Raw genomic sequence first — 19,115 nt, forward strand, 5'->3', positions numbered from 1 at the left:
GACTACGGAACTGTGGAGCGTGCCTTGATTAGTCAAGTCTTGAACATGCGCAGAATGAACGCAGCATCAATCCGTTTCAAGGTCTATACATGACGGACCAAACGGTTTCGAAAAGGTTTAAACTACCTCCTTGAAAGCGATTGGAATTTCAATCGGGTTGGGGCATTTCAGTCGGATTGAGGTGTTTATATGACATATTTTCAATCGGTTTGGTCTTCCAAACCTATTTGAAACCGATTCAAACTGTCCATGTAAACGCACCTAATAATTTTGTTACCAAGGTGATTTGCTACCTATATGATTGGTTTGAAGTGGTTCTCACGCGACTTCCTCACTAGCGAAACGAATCATGATTTTATGACAAATCTGCAATAAACTAAAATGGGCGGGAAGAAATGCACAGCGAAACTAGAGAGAGAGAAACGTTCTTATGGAATGAATGAATTTATTTTTTAATGAAAGGATGGAAGAGCCGCAAGCCAACTTTTGGGGGGGGATGGATGGAGGAGCCGCACATTGACGGGCAAAGAGCCGCATGCGGCTCGCGAGCCGCGGGTTGGCCACCCCTGCCCTACTCCCTATGCCCTTCACAGTGCTCACTACGAAGGGAATACACTGGTGTAGGGCGTAGGGATGAGCCCTTCGGTCTGAAATACATACCTGTACTGACCTGGCTTCTTAAAGGAGCCGTGTGCCTTTTTCCACAGGAACACAGGGCTGCGTTCAAATTCAGCTAACAGAGGCGAACGTTCGTCGCAAACATGTTTTCTCCAAAAGGTCACACGGCTTTTAATGAACGTTCCAAATAGTTCGCATAAACGCATGTTCCAAAATACCGTTAGGCTACACATAAAATGGCTTCAAGAAGACAGTAGGCTACTTGCTACCGCATCTTTTGTCATTGTTGAATTGTTTGATGATGAGATGTTTGATATTGTTCAACTGCTACAGTGTTGCTTCCCATCTAGTGAACCGGCCACTGGTAGAGTCAAGGGTTTTGTGACCGAAATCAAAACAATCCCTATCTGAGAGCACAACTCCGTAAGCCTGGGTCCAATCTGATCCTCGTTCCGTTACTGGTGAACTACCCCTCCAGACTGTTAGCTTCTGTTAGCAAACGTTTGCGGCGAACACAAAGCTAACGGAAAATAGTTCGCTAACGTTCGCAAACGTTCACTATGTTCGCTGAATTTGAACGCACCCCAGTAGTAGAAAAACTGTGTTCCTGTGGAAAAAGGCACACGGCTCCTTTAAGAAGCCAGGTCGTTTCCATGGCAGCGCATATACACAGACGGAGGTGTGCTGAGGACAGGACATTCTTATAATAACATATTATTATCTATGTAAACTAGTGGAGCTTGATTGATAATATTACGCTTATTACATATGTGTCGTTGAATTGACAAATGTAGCTAACCTTTCTATTCGAAAACTTGATACGATTAACGTTAGCTAGCCAATGCTAGCTAGCAATGTATGCATGTTTGCTAGTGTAGCTAACGGTAGTGCTAGTTCTTAACTTGTCTTTATTTGTTCTGTCAGTGCAACATGATGCTGGAGCCTCAAATTGAGGAATCAGAGGCCAGACCTCAACCAGGCTTTGAACCGTCCATGAACCGCCACCGACCTACATCAGAAAAAACACAGGTTAGAATATTATGTAGCTAGCTAGCTACAGTATAACTCTAACCCTAACCCTAACCAGTAATTAAAGTTGTTTAGCTATTTGTTTCAGATGTCAGCAGAGCTTAAATGTGTATCAGTGTAGTTATCTATCTCACCGTTGGTTTACTAGGTAATCATAATAATAATGATAATAATAATCATAGTAACAATAATAATACTTTATTTGCATAGCACCTTTCATACAAATAAATGCAGCTCAACGTGTTTTACAACAGGGAATGTATATGCTTGGAGTGCTTCACATAAAAATAGACATAAAATGAACAAAAAGCAAGAAAGATAAGAATTGACAAATGTAGCTAAGGTAGTTAAAGAAAATAGCTAGCAAGCAGTATAATAGCTGACCGTTTTTGTTGTTTCCAAAAGGAAATTTCTCATCTATTAGCAAGCATCTTCACCGATGTTTACACAACAGAGATCATCGGGAAAGACACCGTCGCTAATCTCACCCAGACGAGACGGGGAGGCAGCACCCACCATGACAGATATGTGGACGAGCTTCAACAGGTGCCACACAGTCTGCAGACCTCCTGGCATGTTGTCCTATCGTTCACCCTGATCCTAAGCTTGTCTTACCTTCACTTCAGGTGCATGCTGAGTACAGCCGGCGCCTCAGAAACGCAGACCTGCTGGAGGAGCACATCGTCCGGGCGCGGGTCCAGGCTACGGCCACGGAGAGCCAGGCCCACCGCACGCTGGTTGAGGAGCTGGGAGAGGCCTACCAGCAGCTTGGCCTGCCGCCAGGTACCTTGGAGGCTCCTCCAAGGACAAATGTCACTCATCAAACCACATAGTTTGTCTTGTTTTCAGGTGTGTGCACACTGTCCCAAGCAACGCCAATCAACACCAATGTTGGATTGGAGTGCCATGTTTGTTGGCGTCGGTTGGATGGATTTTGCAGCCAAATTAAAAAATTCCAACATTCTAACAACAACTGCTAACTTTAGAGTGTTGGTAGTTGGTTGGCAGTGAGCGTTTGTGTTGGGAGCTGGTTGGCGGTGGGTGTTGGTGCTGGGAGTTGGTTGGCGGTTGGCGTTGGTTGCGATACCTTTACATTTATATTTTAGTCGTTTAGCAAACGATCCAAAGCGATATGTACAAGTACAGTGTGTCTAGAGTAAGTGAACTGACTGTACATTACATCCCACTCATTGCCAGTGAAGCCCTCATGAGAACCAGTACCATCAGCAGTCACAGTGGTAGTGAAAGGAAAAGGACGAGTCAAATGATTGTATTTATTAACATACCAGAGGTGAAGTAACATTGGGCACCCTTGGGGGAGTTTTGGCAGGGGAGGTCAGTGGAGGGCAGCCCAGGTGTACAGTAGAGAGATGTCTCCGTTCTCCTGTGAAATATGGCTCACGACTCCATGTTTCCCAATACATCAAGTTCAGATGTCTTTGTTCAAATCACTGTACAATCTAAGTATGTTGAGAGAAATAGTGTATTTATTTCTCTGTACAGTCTGTCTAAGTATGTTGAGAGAAAGAGTGTGTATTTCACTGTACAGTCTGTCTAAGTATGTTGAGAGAAAGCGTGTGTATTTATCTGTACAGTCTTTCTTAGTATGTTGAGAGAAAGAGTGTGTATTTATCTGTACAGTCTGTCTAGGTATATTAGAGAAAGAGTGTGTATTTATTACACTATACAGTCTGTCTACGTATGTTGAGAGAAAGAGTGTGTATTAATCTCTGTCCTATGCAGTCAGATCGACGTTCATGTGGTGTGTGGACAACGGTCTTCTGAAGAGCAACAGCCTGATCTGTCCACAAGACTACATAACAGAACCAGCCCCGTTAGTGAGAGCACCACCAGGTGGGTTTCAATAACCTTTACTGACATTACATCACACAGATTAAAACCATGTCTTTATGCATGCTGTGATACAGATGAAGCCAGATCCTCACATTTAAAACCATTATCTGATCTGCTCCTCTCCCAGCCAAATCCACGCCTGGCTTTGTCAATCCAACCCTGGCCTACAACCAGCACATGAGTCAGCAGCCCCAGGACGATGGCTACACACTGGTCCCCCCCCCAGACAGGACGTCCCGGGGGCTGCTGGAGGAGTCGGAGAGCAGCTTGACGCTGGCCTCCAGCTCTGACGCCAGCCTGCACAGGAGCACTCCCTCCCAGGTCAACCAGCGCAAAGTCACAATAATAACCATGTTACATCATATACCATGTTATATATATCGTTATAGATTAATAACCATGTTATATCATATACCATGTTATATATATCGTTATAGATTAATAACCATGTTATATCATATACCATGTTATATATATCGTTATAGATTAATAACCATGTTATATCATATACCATGTTATATATATCGTTATATATATATATATATATAGCAGCACGCCCCCCTAGGTCAGCCAGCGTAACACTTATCAGACTAATAACCATGTTATATCATATACCATGTTATATATATCGTTATATATAGCAGCACGCCCCCCTAGGTCAGCCAGCGTAACACTTATCAGATTAATAACCATGTTCATATGGTGTTTACAAAGCACTAAGTCAGAATAATAACCATGTTCATATAGGGAATTTCAAACCATTAAATCACAATGATAACCATGTTCATATGGAGTTTACAAAGCACTAAGTCAGAATAATAACCATGTTCATATATGATGTTTACAAAGCACTAAGTCAGAATAATAACCATGTTCATATATGATGTTTACAAAGTACTAAGTCAGAATAATAACCATGTTCATATATGATGTTTACAAAGTACTAAGTCAGAATAATAACCATGTTCATATATGATGTTTACAAAGCACTAAGTCAGAATAATAACCATGTTCATATATGATGTTTACAAGTACTAAGTCAGAATAATAACCATGTTCATATATGATGTTTACAAAGCACTAAGTCAGAATAATAACCATGTTCATATGATGTTTACAAAGCACTAAGTCAGAATAATAACCATGTTCATATATTGTGTTTACAAAGCACTAAGTCAGAATAATAACCATGTTCATATGTTGTGTTTACAAAGCACTAAGTCAGAATAATAACCATGTTCATATATTGTGTTTACAAAGCACTAAGTCAGAATAATAACCATGTTCATATATGGTGTTTACAAAGCACTAAGTCAGAATAATAACCATGTTCATATATTGTGTTTACAAAGCACTAAGTCAGAATAATAACCATGTTCATATATTGTGTTTACAAAGCACTAAGTCAGAATAATAACCATGTTCATATATGGTGTTTACAAAGCACTAAGTCTGAATAATAACCATGTTCATATATTGTGTTTACAAAGCACTAAGTCAGAATAACAACCATGTTCATATATGGTGTTTACAAAGCACTAAGTCAGAATAATAACCATGTTCATATATGGCGTTTATAAAGCACTTACACTTACAAAGCTCTGAGTGCTAAACCTTTGCTAGCTGTGAGAGTTGGGGTAAGCTCCAGCAGATTTGGCCAACTAGCTATCAAGGTTTATTGTCATGGAGAAACTAGGCCGATATCACAGACTTTCCTCCTGAAACATTTGCCCAGTGTTTCTACATTATGTCCAGTACGTCTCGGTACTTAAACGCTCCTCCATCTTATTAAGGATACGTGTTGGGTTGTGTTTCAGGAGGGAAGCCGGGCAGGCAGACCACAGTGGATGGAGGAGCCCAGCGCTAAGAGCCGGGCGGAAGAGAGGCTCGCGCTGCACAAACTGAAGGAGAGACACAAGTTCCTGCGCAACCCCAGGTTCCTTCCCCCCGATGCACACCGTGGCGGCAAGTCCCTCCTCCTGCCAGGGAAGAAGGTGGCGCCCGGAGGGAACACAGTGGTGGAGGAGAGGTATGACACTGCAAACCCCGAACCCCAGGCCCTAGACCCTAAGAGTAAATAAAAGCTTTACATACGTGCTTCCACATACTTGTGGAAATATTTTTAAGGATACAATCTTACTGTAGAGACCATGATAGTGTGATTTTTGTTGCATAGTCAATTATGAATTTGAGCCCCTACAGGTATCACGGATGAGCTATATACAGTACTTCATATTAATTTTTTAATAGCTTGGAGACAGTGGAAGACAAACTCCTTATAATCCCTCTTCATTAGTACTTGTATGTGTGAGGGTTAGGGTTAGGGTCATAGTTAGGGTAGCCTAGACATCAGCATTCCCATTGTGCCAACTTGGAGATGTGAAATCTGATTTGGTGATTCGCTACCTTACTGTAGCTGTTCTACAACGGAGAGTTTGGATACTTGATTATGATTGGCTAGCAGCCGTTGTAAAATACTCTGTAACCCACGGCTGCGACCACATAAAACATAGTATTAATGCGCCATCAATCTCATTTATGAGGCTATTGATAAGATCAAGCGGTACTATGCTTTGCGTAGCAACCACTTGCAGCAGCCTTTTTATTAACTACACCCGTGTTTACCTACTGTAGGTATCAAAAACGCACTCATCAGTCTGACTCCAACACTTCCACACCCCTGCAAAAAGGAGTGCTCTGGAGAACTGTTTTAATAACTGCACCATAGCTGGAAATGTTCAAATAAACGTGAATCACCCGAATTATGCCTATATAGGCTTGTGTGAACAAGGCCTACCCAAATAGGCTAGATAGCCTATGTTGCCTGGCAACCATTTAATTCAGAACTATAGCCTATCGCGGAAGACTATGTAAATACTAAAATGATAAGAATGATCATTAAGCATTAAGCAATTGACCCATAACCCACTGCCTCTCGTGGTCAATTGCTCAATTCTATAACGCGTTAATCGTCAGCCACCAAGCACATTTTTGACAATGTTCACAAACATGTCATGTGGACTAGAAAACATGTTGTGTTGCTTAGTATGCAGCCACGTGTCAGAGGAGGATGACATGGATACAGAGCCATGCTCAGTGCTGGGAAACACTGGCCTGTCTCTCTAAGATATGATGAGCATGATGTCCTGTTATTGAATAAACCCAGACCCTGCTTGTTCTCCCCACAGCAGCTCTCCATACCTAGCAGCGCCATGGAGGGGTCCAAACACACTTGTACCAAACACAATCATAGGACCCATAAACATATCTGACTTTTCATGAGGCCTTCATACAATACACGACTATACCATACAATGTGCTCTTTATGCCCTGGGTGTACGGATACAACAGATGACAAACGCATTCGCCAAACAAGACCCTTGATATGATCACGTTACTTCAGGTGTCTGACAAAGAGGACGATTCTCAGCAGTAATGGAACCAGGTAACGTAGGGCCTGCTGTTCTCCAGGGCTTACTGGTCCTGACTGGTCACCTGGCCTGCTGTTCTCCAGGGCTTACTGGTCCTGACTGGCCACCTGGCCTGCTGTTCTCCAGGGCTTACTGGTCCTGACTGGCCACCTGGCCTGCTGTTCTCCAGGGCTTACTGGTCCTGACTGGCCACCTGGCCTGCTGTTCTCCAGGGCTTTTTCAGCAAGGCTATCTTACAGCCATCAAGTAGAACTGTCAAGCAATTGCCCAAGTGTGTGCTCCCAGCAGCACAAGAGATGTATTTCTTTAGGGTTAGGGGGCAGATGTGTTTTATTTGCCTTAATTCTATGCTCTTCCTTGCTACTTCTTGCATTACTGGGGCCGACTGCAATGTGAGCTCAGAACAGAAGCAGCATTGTGGCTGGATGTGTGAAAGCTACTTTTGGTTAAGCACAATTACGAAAATTCGACATGCATAATAGCTTTGTGTTGGGTGTAGGAATGGGACACCACACAGATGGTGTGTGTGTGTGTGTGTGTGTGTGTGTGTGTGTGTGTGTGTGTGCATGTGTGTGTGTGTGTGTGTGCCTCCCTCTTGCATGTATATGTGTGCATGTGTGTGGCTGTAGGATCTATGCAGGTAATATTTTCTATGGGTGTCTTCTGCTGCCCACCTCTCAATGTACTGTAAAATGACAGGATTACTATTTCCCTTTTGTCACCCTTGTAGTTCAAGAGCTGAATCCGTGCCAGTCTTCTTAGCCAACCCAGCTGTGATATCCTTCACAGACTACATAGTGGGGCACGTGTATGAGGTACACCCTGACCATACCTGGGTCAAACACATACAGAGAATACTTGGATTAAATCATAGTTACAGTAGCTTTTGACTTGGTGTGATCTTTACTCAGTCATCCATAAACCACAACCACACTATAACCTTATACACCACGACCACACTATAACCTTATACATCATGACCACACTATCACCTTATACACCACGACCACACTATAACCTTATACACCACGACCACACTATAACCTTATACACCACGACCACACTATAACCTTATACACCACGACCACACTATAACCTTACATATATGCCACGACCACACTATAACCTTATACACCACGACCACACTATAACCTTATACACCATGACCACACTATAGCCTTATACACCACGACCACACTATAACCTTATACACCATGATCACACTATAACCTTATACACCATGACCACACTATAACCTTATCCACTACGGCCACACTATAATTTTATAGACCACACTATAACCTTATACACCATGACCACTACTACAGCATAAGTAACCTTGTACACCACGACCACACTATAACCTTATACGCCACGACCACACTATAACCTTATACGCCACGACCACAGTATAACCATACGCTACGACCACACTATAACCTTATACACCATGACCACACTATAACCTTATACGCCATGTCCACACTATAACCTTTTGGAATGGCTTTACTCTTCCCAGTATATCAGTGACCCCATTTAGACTTGGTTTTAGAATGCATTTTGGATGATCAGATTCAAAGTGGACAGCGCTAAGTGTACAGTAAACGGTCACCAAAACGTTTTGTGAAACATTTCCTCAAACCACTTGCCAAGATGATCTTGGATGCATTTGACTACTTATCTTTAGTAGTCTAAATGCTAATGTGCCCTGATGCTTCCCAGACAAAGACGTAACAGGAAAACACGTTATCAATGCAGGATAATTTTTCTCCTTTTTCACCTTATCCTGCGCTCTTCTTCAAGTCGCAAATGACTTGTCCTATCAATGGAAACAGTTGGAATAGTCCTACTATGTTCATTAAACAGTTGGAATAGTCCTACTATGTTCATTAAACAGTTGGAATAGTCCTACTATGTTCATTAGTTCTTCAAACATCTTTGGTTGCTTTCATGCTCACTTTTTTCAATCTGCTCGAAGTCAAACCGACTGATCTGTTTACATGGAACAGCTGTGCGACAGGCATGCAGGCAGGAGTGAGTGAGTTACTACGGTTACTACCGTATATACAAACACAAGTGGTCAGCTGGACACATTTGGAGACGCATGATAGACACAGGTATAAACGCTGATGTGTCTCACTGTCCACTTGTGATCTGATCTTTTAAAACCAAGTCTAAAGAGGTGGTGGTTGATATTAGCGTGAAGCAGCAAATGACTGATGTCTCTGGTCTCTGACGTGGCTGTCTCTCTGATGTCTCTCTGGTCTCTGACGTGGCTGTCTCTCTGATGTCTCTCTGGTCTCTGACGTGGCTGTCTCTCTGATGTCTCTCTCGTTTCTGATGTGTCAGTCTCTCTGATGTCTCTCTTGTCTCTGATGTGTGTCTCTCTGACGTCTCTCCTTTCTGATGTGTCAGTCTCTCTGATGTCTCTCTTGTCTCTGATGTGTGTCTCTCTGATGTCTCTCTCGTTTCTGATGCGTCTGTCTCTCTGACGTCTCTCTGGTCTCTGACGTGTCTCTCTGATGTCTCTCATCTCTGACGTGTCTGTGATGTCTCTCCGATGTCTCTTTCATCTCTGACGTGTTTGTCTCTCTGATGTCTCTCTGATGTCTCTCTCCTGAAGATAACCGTGGAGCTGAGAAACATGACCTCAACGAGCCGTCAGGTGCGCGTCCTCCCCCCCACCACGCCCCACTTCTCCACCGGCCTGGGTGAGTCAGACATGCTCCACTAACTAACTTAGGGAATCGTAGAAAGACCAGGAATAGAGCCCCTCAAAGTGTGTCTTATAAAGTGTGTAGAAATCCAAGACCTTTTTGAGGACTAACACACATACATTATGTCCCCGGAATGCGTTTCTGTGGACTTCAGGTGATCAGGATTTGTTACTCTGAGGTAACTACAGTAGCACTGTCTGCTATACACTGCTGTCTCACACAATGCAGAATGACTTTTTGTTCAACCCTCCCACCCATTTTGTCTGAAGTTTGTACACTCTGCCTCATAGATTTAAAGCTCAGGTAAGAGCCATTGAAAATGTTTTACACACATCCTTTGTTTGTGTAGTGGAGTCCACACACTTCAGAGAAAAGCTAGGAGAATCTGGACACAAGGACTGTGTTATGATGTGATCTGGACTCCAGGACTATGATGTGATCTGGACATGAGGACTGTGTGATGTTGTGATCTGGAAATGAGGACTGTGTTTAATGATGTGATCTGGGGCCTGTTCCAGAAAGCGGGTTCAATAAAGTCTGGTTCTAACCCTGAGGTTTGATCTGATAAATCCTGACATCGGCAACCCCGTGTTTTCAGTTCCAGAAACGCGGTTCCCAGCTGATTCGCGCTGGCACAATCAACCTTGACTATGTACAGCTTGAGCTAAGCTCGTGCACGAGAACTATAAAAAGCCATCATCAGTAGAGCTACGATACAATGATTCACCATGGCAACCGAAGACAACAAAAGATCGGCCTACGTCACCCTGGTGGAATTCGAAGTTCTATCGTTGCATATTGTGATTTCGGGCACAAAATCCGTAAGAGTCAAAGTTCTAATTTATTCAGTGAACATGTAACCAGACTGTTTTAATATTAGGGTAGCCCACAGGTGAAAAGTGGTGGAATCTCATTGATTAATGTTGACTAAAGCGCACTTGGCATATAAAAACCTAACGTTAGCCTACATTTGTTATAATGTGTGCAGCATCACACACAATCTTAAAAGTGCAGAGAGAACATGGAGACAAGGGTACAGGGACAAGATGAGACAGTGCAAATGAGTAGTACAAAATACGAATACAATATACAAATGGAGTGAGATGTGTAGGCCTAGGCTACAAAATGTAATTTGTGCGTGAGATTTTGTGTGGAGGTGCGTGTGCTATGTACAGTAGTCATGTAGGCTATATTGTATACAGTATATGAATGAATAGAGTTTGTAATTTTCAGACAGTAGCCTAGTCAATGTAGGCTACCTGCACCGATGACCTGCACATGAATTATGTGGGACGACTGTTCACTCAACGCTACAGCATTACCAGAATATTATGTGAAATATCGTCATTAACTTCAACTGAATGCTTTCAACATCACCTGCTATTCTGTGGAATTCCTCCTTCATGGTCAAAGGTTGTGTCCAGAGCAAGGGACACTTTCCTTAGTTATGGCTCTACACACAGTAGCTTTCCCAATGTGTTCTGCATCGCCAATGTTATATATAAAAAAAACTCCCGTTTGCAGAAACGCAGGGCAGCCCACATAATTTGCTCTGATGTAAGAGCGCGGCCACGATGTGAATTGTGTAGTCTAATAATAGCGATTTCAGGCTGGAGAATGTTATTTAGATACATAGTGGAGTTTGCGGAAAAATGGTAACGTTATTAGATGATCCTCGGGGAATGATAGGACATTCCATCGCAGTCTTAAAATCATCTCCCGGTGAAACATGCATGCATTTAAAACTTCATGAAGTAATGCGCTTCCTCATCTGGTAGGGAGAGACGGGGAGACAGTCTGGGTTTTTAGAGTAAACCTGCTAGCCAGCAGGTTTGGTTCCCAGAGTGAGTTACCATGGTAACTGTCAGTGAACTCTCTTCCTGGAACGGGTTTGACTTGCCCTGCTTTCTTGAGTTTGACTTAACCGTCTTCCTGGAACGGAAAACCCAGGCTTTCCCTTATTTGAGGCTTAGCGAACTCAGGATTTGCACTAAACCCGCTTTCTGGAATACCCCCCTGGACACCAGGACAGTGTTATGATGTGATCTGGATTGTGTGTTATGGTGTCATCAGGCAGGTTTCCTGGGGAGGGGGGCGTCATTGCCCCTGGCATGAGCTGCCAGTATATGGTGCGCTTTGCCCCCGACTCCCTGGTGGACTATGAGGACTTCCTGCTGGTGGAGACCCAGGCCCAGCGCCCTCTCCTTGTGCCCATCAAGGCCCACAGAGCCCCACCTATTCTCACACGTGAGTGTCACCACACACACCTGACCGGCAACGTCGCTGTGTTATCATTCAGTATCTCTCTGAAAATGTGCATGTACATATATGGTGCCGTATAGGCCATAATTCATGTGTGTGCGTGCTTGTCTCTGTGTGTGTGTGTGTGTGTGTGTGTGTGTGTGTGTGTGTGTGTGCGCGTGTGTGTGTGCGTGTGTGCGTGCGTGTGCGTGTGTGCGTGTGACCAGTACCCAGTGTGCTGGACTGTGGATACTGTCTGGTGGGAGGAGTGAGGTTTGTTGAGTTCCTGTGCCACAACAAGGGCCTTAGCGCCGGGACCTTCTGTATCATCCCCAAGAGCCAGTGGCCAGCCTCCAACCTGCGGGTACACCTCATCTGTCTGTCTGTCTGTCTGTCTATAAATGGTAAATGGTAAATGGATTGCACTTATATAGCGCTTTTCCACCTTAGCGGCACTCAAAGCGCTTTACAATGGCCTCTCATTCACCCATTGACACACACATTCACACACAATGGCAGCAGCTGCCATGCAAGGTGCTAACCTGCTCATTGGGAGCAATTTGGGGTTAGGTGTCTTGCTCAAGGACACTTCGACATGTGGACAGTCGGAGCTGGGATTCGAACCACTGACCCTTCGATCACTGAACGACCCGAAGTGCAGTCCATTTACCATATCTATCTATCTATCTACAGTACCTACCTACCTACCTACCTACCTACCTACTGTATATCTATATCAATCTATCTATCTGTCAGGCTGTTCAGTTCTTCTCTGTGTTCAGTGTGTTCAGCTCTTCTCTGTGTTCGTGTTCAGCTCTTCTCTGTGTGTTCAGCTGTTCTCTGTGTGTCCACAGGCGGCGGTGACGGCCAGCTTTGCTGAGCAGGCTCCCTTTGCCGTGCGTCCCTCTCTGTTTGAGCTGCAGCCTGGCCAGACCACCCTGCTGGAGGTCAGGAGAAACACTGCTGCACCACTTACACAGGACGCTTGTTTGAAATGGGGGGGATTCATGAGTGTGTGTGTGTCGTGTCTCAGGTGGTTTTCTTCCCCACCACTGCTGAGAGCTGTTCGCAGGTCTTCACCGTTGTGTGTGACAACTGCCAGCTGAAAGACATTACCATTCAAGGTAACACTCACCATGGCTTTGTGGTCTCTTCTTTCTAATTGTCTGAGCTGCTTGTTTTGTGTACTTGCATGTGTAAGTACCGGCCAATGACAGGTGTGTGTGTGTGTGTGTGTGTCTCTGTCCAAGGCGAGGGTCAGCTGATGGCGTTGGAGCTGGTGTGTGTGTCAGGGGAGGATCAGCGTCCTACTCTGGGGGAGATATGTGACCTCACCGCTGACCACCTGGTCCACTTCGGCCCGGCCAACCCCCACTCTGTCCAGCAGCAGAGGCTCGTCATCAGGAACCACACGTAAGCACAGCTCCTGTCTCCATTCTTCAGGAACCACATGTAAGCATGACCTCCTGTCCCCTCAGAGGTCCTCAATACTTCTACTGATAAACAAGCGCTGATTGCGCAGATTAAAGCCCACGGCGCAGCCAATCATACGCTGAGCCAGGGTAACTCCGATAGCTCTGGTGTCTCAGCCAATCATACGCTGAGCCTGGGTAACTCCCATAGCTCTGGTGTCTCAGCCAATCATATGCTGAGCCAGGGTAACACCCATAGATAAACATTCTAGCTCTGGCGTCTCCGCCACCTGAACATTATGGAGTTGAAGCATAATCTGTCACCATGACACATAGGAGCGCACTTTGTACTTATAAGAGACGTGTCGAAATGTCAGAGACACTGAGCCCCAAACTGCTCGTGCGTGGCACGGTGGCTCAGTGTGTTACGCTGTCGCCTCACAGCAAGAAGGTTCTGGGTTCGGTTCCCGCAGGGGGCTATTCTCCCAGGCCTTTCTGTGTGGAGTTTGCATGTTCTCCCTGTGCTCACTCAGGATTCCTCCACTAAGAACCCCAATATAAAAACATGCAGAAGAACATGGTTTCCTCCACTAAGAATCCCAATTTAAAAACATGCATAAGAACCTGGTCCCTGACCAGGGGCCTCATTTTATAAACGTTGCGTACAAAGTACAAAAGCGTGCGTAACCCATGCTGAGCAACTTTCTAAGCAACTTTCGTTTTTTATAAAAAACGAGCTTAACGATAAGTTGGCGGAAGGTGTGCGTAACTCTACGCACACTCCGACCCTCCCGTAACTACGATAAGCAAGTTTCTGGAGAAAGGGGAAAACGCGACTCCGATGGCAGAGGGATGAAACTCGGGAAAGTCTGCGAAACGCATTTGTGTCATAATATAATGTTATGTTGTAGGCCTATTAATTTATAGGCTATCCCGTGAAGCATCCCTGGGCAGTAGCCTATGAATAAAAGCCACATTACGTTGATAACACAACACGACACGAGCCTATTAGGCTTATCATAGTAATGATTCCGTATGTCGATGGCCTACAACTATAATAAGGCCTATACCGCACCAAACAAATGTTGCATTCGGCGTTGAAGTATATTTATTCAGTTAATCATTTATTTAGTTAATTATTTGTTTAATTATCCACCTATTCATTCGTTAATGTATTTATGTATTTATAGCCTATATTTGATTAGGCTTTTATGTAAACCCGAATGACCACTGAGGCAAGCCGCAATTAAAATGATGTTGAGCAATGGTGAATGGAAATGTCCTACTTAGGGTTGGGCGATATCCACATTTTGAAACCGTTTTTAAGTCTCCACAAAATACCGCCGTAGTCGGTATTACCGTTATTACAGCGTGGCCAGCGGAGCGGCCGGAGCCATCTATAAAAAAGGCTGTTTGTTCGTCTTGTTCCTAAGTAGACCAATCACAGCGCACGCTGTTGTTACCAGGTGGCTTCAAATCATTAAACCCCGCACAGGGAGGCCACGCCGTGATTAGACTCTTTGTCTTGTTTTTTTATTATTTTATTTTCTGTCATTTGCGTTGGATAGGAAAGATAATGGCGCGCGCGTCGAAGATTTCACCTAGGCTACAGTGAACGGCGCATTGTCTATTTGTCACCCTATGTCAAAACGTCAAAACATTACTCAACAGTGCAAAGGAGAATTGTATGCTTACCTACTGTAGCCTACTGTATTTGTCCCAAACATGCACGTGTCCACAAAACTTCAATAAAGCGGTCATCCTCACTTTCCATGCTTCATCGTTTATGGTCTCGGGGAGTGTTCACCATTCCACTCATCAATCATAGCCTACGACATCATCATCTCATTCTCCAGCATAGTCTCTCCCCGAGTCGAAGTTGCAATAATCATATTCCTCTGTCATGCAGGCCAAGCCAGTAAATAGAACTGTCGGCCTATTCTCGAAATATTACCAGCTATTGCCAGTTCGAGTAGGCTACACAGAAACGCCAAATGCCGATGCATGCTTGCACAAAACTTGCGAACATCTAGCCTTAAATTATTATTCAAACAAGGAACGAGATAGAGACAATAATAACCCAGTGACTGCGGAAACTTTACTTGTCTTTAAGCAGAAGAATGCGCACAGCTTGTCTCGTGTCAGTGCTGCACACGCACAGTCCCTTCCATGACAGCAGGTAGGCGGACTGCGTTACTGATCACAGAAACACGTGCAGCATATGCTTTTTCTATGTTTTATCAACGTTTTAGACTTCTGTGATAAATCATAAGTGAGCTATTGATATTTTAGTACTGAGTGCCGTAGTCGCTCAATGTGCTCAAAGCTTTGAGCGAGGGAGTGCGTTTTTGAGATGCAGGAGACGGAAGTTTTGACAAAAGAGAGACCGAGTTAGAATGGGGCTAGATTTAGGCTATTGTTGACTAAATGTTTTGCTTATGCCCAGTTCAGACCAAAGATTAGCAACAAAACTAAATGGTTGAAAGTTGCAGAGTAGTCCTAGACTTGTAATGACGTTGTTGTAGCGGTTGCATTGCGGTCTTGTTACTGAAGCGTTTCAAAAAAGGTAGGATAGCCTACTTTGTCAAATAGCAGTTGTAGCCCGTTTCAGAATATTCAGAAGTGATCGCAATTGCAAGCATTCGTGAATCATTTGTCTGGGCTTTAGAATAGCCAATCCTATTATACTTCGAAAATAAATGTCTATAGCCTAGCCTATGTGAACAACAATCAAGGCGATGTTGAGGTGTAGGCCTACTTTTATAATAATAGCCATTTCGTTACTGTAGTTTCTATGTGCACTTTACCATCAAATGCACAGGCAGCCTAGATGACGCATGTCATCCCAATGCTCACATGCCGCTTTGCGCAAACAGCGCATGGAGGTGATGCGTCTCAAAGTTGGAAGAACACAAGGGAGCAAGTTCGATTATTAATTTGCCGAATCGTCATGTGTGTAGCTATAATTACGCTTTATAGAATCACATGAAACCCATCCATGGACCCCATATATTTACAAGACCTCGATACAGGCACTGATATAGCTGGATTATAGTAGGCCATGACGCACGGGGCCTTGGATGTGCCGGGACTTGGCCCAGATGTTCTAATATGTGCTTGGCTATCCCACAACATCCGTTCGAACACGCAGCTTCTATAGGCCTACAGAATGTTTTGAGAAAGTATGTGAAATGCATGATATCCCAGAAAATACACAAATTGGCTGCTGCAAAGAACCCTCAGATCTGTCGTAGAGTTAAATTGGGGATACTTGCCTTAAGTAGTCACTATAGGCCTACATGTTTGCATTGTTATGGATGTCATTGTAAATTGACCCGTTTATACGTTGATAAGTTAGGCCTTTTATTCATGGGCAGCCTGTGAAGCATTACGCTACGTGCAATATAGATCCAAACCCCATTACCCATGCAACAACACTATACTGTAGGCTTATAATGATTATCAGTTTGGATTATCAGCAGCCAACTAATAAGGTCTACCGTACTAAACGAATGCCAATGTAGCCTGCATGATAGATAATTAATTATAATCTAATTGGGACCACTCAGTCCTAACAGGTGCTCTTATCAGTCGTGCACATGTGAAATCATCATTCCGAAAATAACCTTTTGGCGCGTCTCTGCCTCATTGACCAATATCTCCACCTCACACTCAGTAAAATTTCTCTTTCTCTTTCTGCCTTTTGCACTCGGCTCCATTCGTGTTGCATAGGCTATGTATTAGGGGCGTATCACTGACCATTTATAGGCAATAGTAGGCGTTAATTGGGGTGTGATCAGAACGCGCGTTCACGTGCGCCAAGTAAAGTGTTGATTGTGATTTATAAAGGGCAGCTGGCGTTGGCGTGGCTTAAGTCAACAGGGGATGTGATACGCAGCGTTTTATGAATCTGAGATTTTTTGTGCGTATATTTTCGTACTTACTTAGCTAAGCAAACTTAGTTACGTGGATTCTACACACGTTCATAAATGAGGCCCCAGGACCTGGGGCCTCATTTATAAACATTGCGTAGAATCCACGTAACTAAGTTAGCTTAGCTAAGTGATTACTAAAATATACGCACAAAAAATCTCCGATTTATAAAACGCTGCGTATCACAACCCGTGTTCACTCAGGCACGCCTACGCCAGCTGCCCTTTATAAATCACAATCAACACTTAACTTGGCGCACGTGAACGCGCGTTCTGATCACACCCCAATTAACGCCCACGATTGCCTATAAATGGTCAGTGATACGCCTATACATATGCAACGACAATGGAGCCGAGTGCAAAAGGCAGAAAGAGAAAGATACATTTTACCGATGCGAGGTGGAGGTATTGGTCAACGAGGTAGAGACGCCGCAAAAGTATCTTTTCGGAACGATGATTTCACATGTGCACGACCGATAAGAGCACCTGTTAGGCCTGAGTGGTCTGTTAGATAATGAATTATCTATCATGCAGGCTATATTGGCATTCGTTTAGTGCGGTAGGCCTTATTAGGTGGCTGCTTATATTCAAACTGATAATCATTATAAGCCTATAGTGTTGTTGCATGGGTAATGGGGTTTGGATCTATATTGCACATAATCTAATGCTTCACAGGGTGGCCCATGAATAAAATGCCTAACTTATCAACGTATAAACGGGTCAATTTACAATGACATCCATAACAATGCAAACATGTAGGCCTATAGTGACTACTTAAGGCAAGTATCCCCAATTTAACTATACGACAGATCTGAGGGTTCTTTGCAGCATCCAATTTGTGTATTTTCCGGGATATCATGCATTTCACATACTTTCTCAAAACATTCTGTAGGCATATAGAAGCTGCGTGTTCTAATGGATGTTGCGGGATAGCCAAGCACATATTAGAACATCTGTGCCAAGTCCCGGCATATCCAAGGCCCCGTGCGTCATGGCCTACTATAATCCAGCTATATCAGTGCCTGTATCGAGGTCTTGTAAATATATGGGGTCCATGGATGAGTTTCATGTGATTCTATAAAGGGTAATTATTGCTACACACATGACGATTCGGCAAATTAATAATCTAACTTGCTCCCTTGTGTTCTTACAACTTGGAGACGCATCACCATGCGCTGTTTTGCGCACAGCTAATTCTACCAAAGCGGCATGTGAGCATTGGGATGACATGCGTTTTTAGGCCCACATTCCTCGTATGCCTGCTACATGACAATCATAAGACAATATGAGGATATATGATGATGTACAATATAGCCTAATGTAGCCTACAGTTGGCTCAAGTAGGACATTTCCATTCACCGCTCAACATTGTAATTGCGGCTTGCCTCAGTGGTCATTCGGGTTTACATAAAAGCCTAATAAAATATAGGCTATAAATACAACATAAATACATTAACGAATGAATAGGTGGATAATTAAACATACGAATAATTAACTAAATAAATGATTAACTGAATAAATATACTTCAACGCCGAATGCAACATTTGTTTGGTGCGATATAGGCCTTATAGTTGTAGACCATCGACATACGGAATCATTACTATGATAAGCCTATAGGCTCGTGTCGTGTTGTGTTATCAACGTAATATGTGGCTTTTATTCATAGGCTACTGCCCGTGATGCTTCACGGAATAGCCTATAAATGAATAAGCCTACAACATAACATTATATTATGACACAAATGGGTCAATTCACAGACACATCCAAAGCAATGCCGACATTATTTCGTGATTAGGCTACGGTGGCGATTGATTCCGTTTAAACTGTGTGACACATTGGAGGGTTTCTTGCAGCGACCGATGTATTTATTATTCAATATG

At 43.7% G+C, this 19,115-nt stretch overlaps 1 protein-coding gene across 1 annotated transcript in view; it reads left to right on the forward strand.

Moving 5' to 3' along the window:
- Window positions 1-1,548: 1,548 nt before the first annotated feature.
- Window positions 1,549-19,115, forward strand: part of dlec1 (DLEC1 cilia and flagella associated protein) — a gene marked incomplete at both ends in the record, with an annotated part of 65,446 nt that continues 47,879 nt past the window's right edge. The window contains 13 exons of the mRNA XM_084453473.1: window positions 1,549-1,647; window positions 2,053-2,193; window positions 2,274-2,430; window positions 3,391-3,501; window positions 3,629-3,822; window positions 5,319-5,530; window positions 7,663-7,747; window positions 9,556-9,643; window positions 11,723-11,896; window positions 12,118-12,254; window positions 12,745-12,837; window positions 12,924-13,014; window positions 13,141-13,303. Coding sequence (XP_084309599.1) covers window positions 1,549-1,647; window positions 2,053-2,193; window positions 2,274-2,430; window positions 3,391-3,501; window positions 3,629-3,822; window positions 5,319-5,530; window positions 7,663-7,747; window positions 9,556-9,643; window positions 11,723-11,896; window positions 12,118-12,254; window positions 12,745-12,837; window positions 12,924-13,014; window positions 13,141-13,303 — 1,745 coding nt within the window. The remainder of the gene's footprint in view (window positions 1,648-2,052; window positions 2,194-2,273; window positions 2,431-3,390; window positions 3,502-3,628; window positions 3,823-5,318; window positions 5,531-7,662; window positions 7,748-9,555; window positions 9,644-11,722; window positions 11,897-12,117; window positions 12,255-12,744; window positions 12,838-12,923; window positions 13,015-13,140; window positions 13,304-19,115) is intronic.

This window comes from Borostomias antarcticus, assembly GCF_949987555.1.
Source record: "Borostomias antarcticus genome assembly, chromosome: 2".
Taxonomy (NCBI): Eukaryota; Metazoa; Chordata; class Actinopteri; order Stomiiformes; family Stomiidae; genus Borostomias; species Borostomias antarcticus.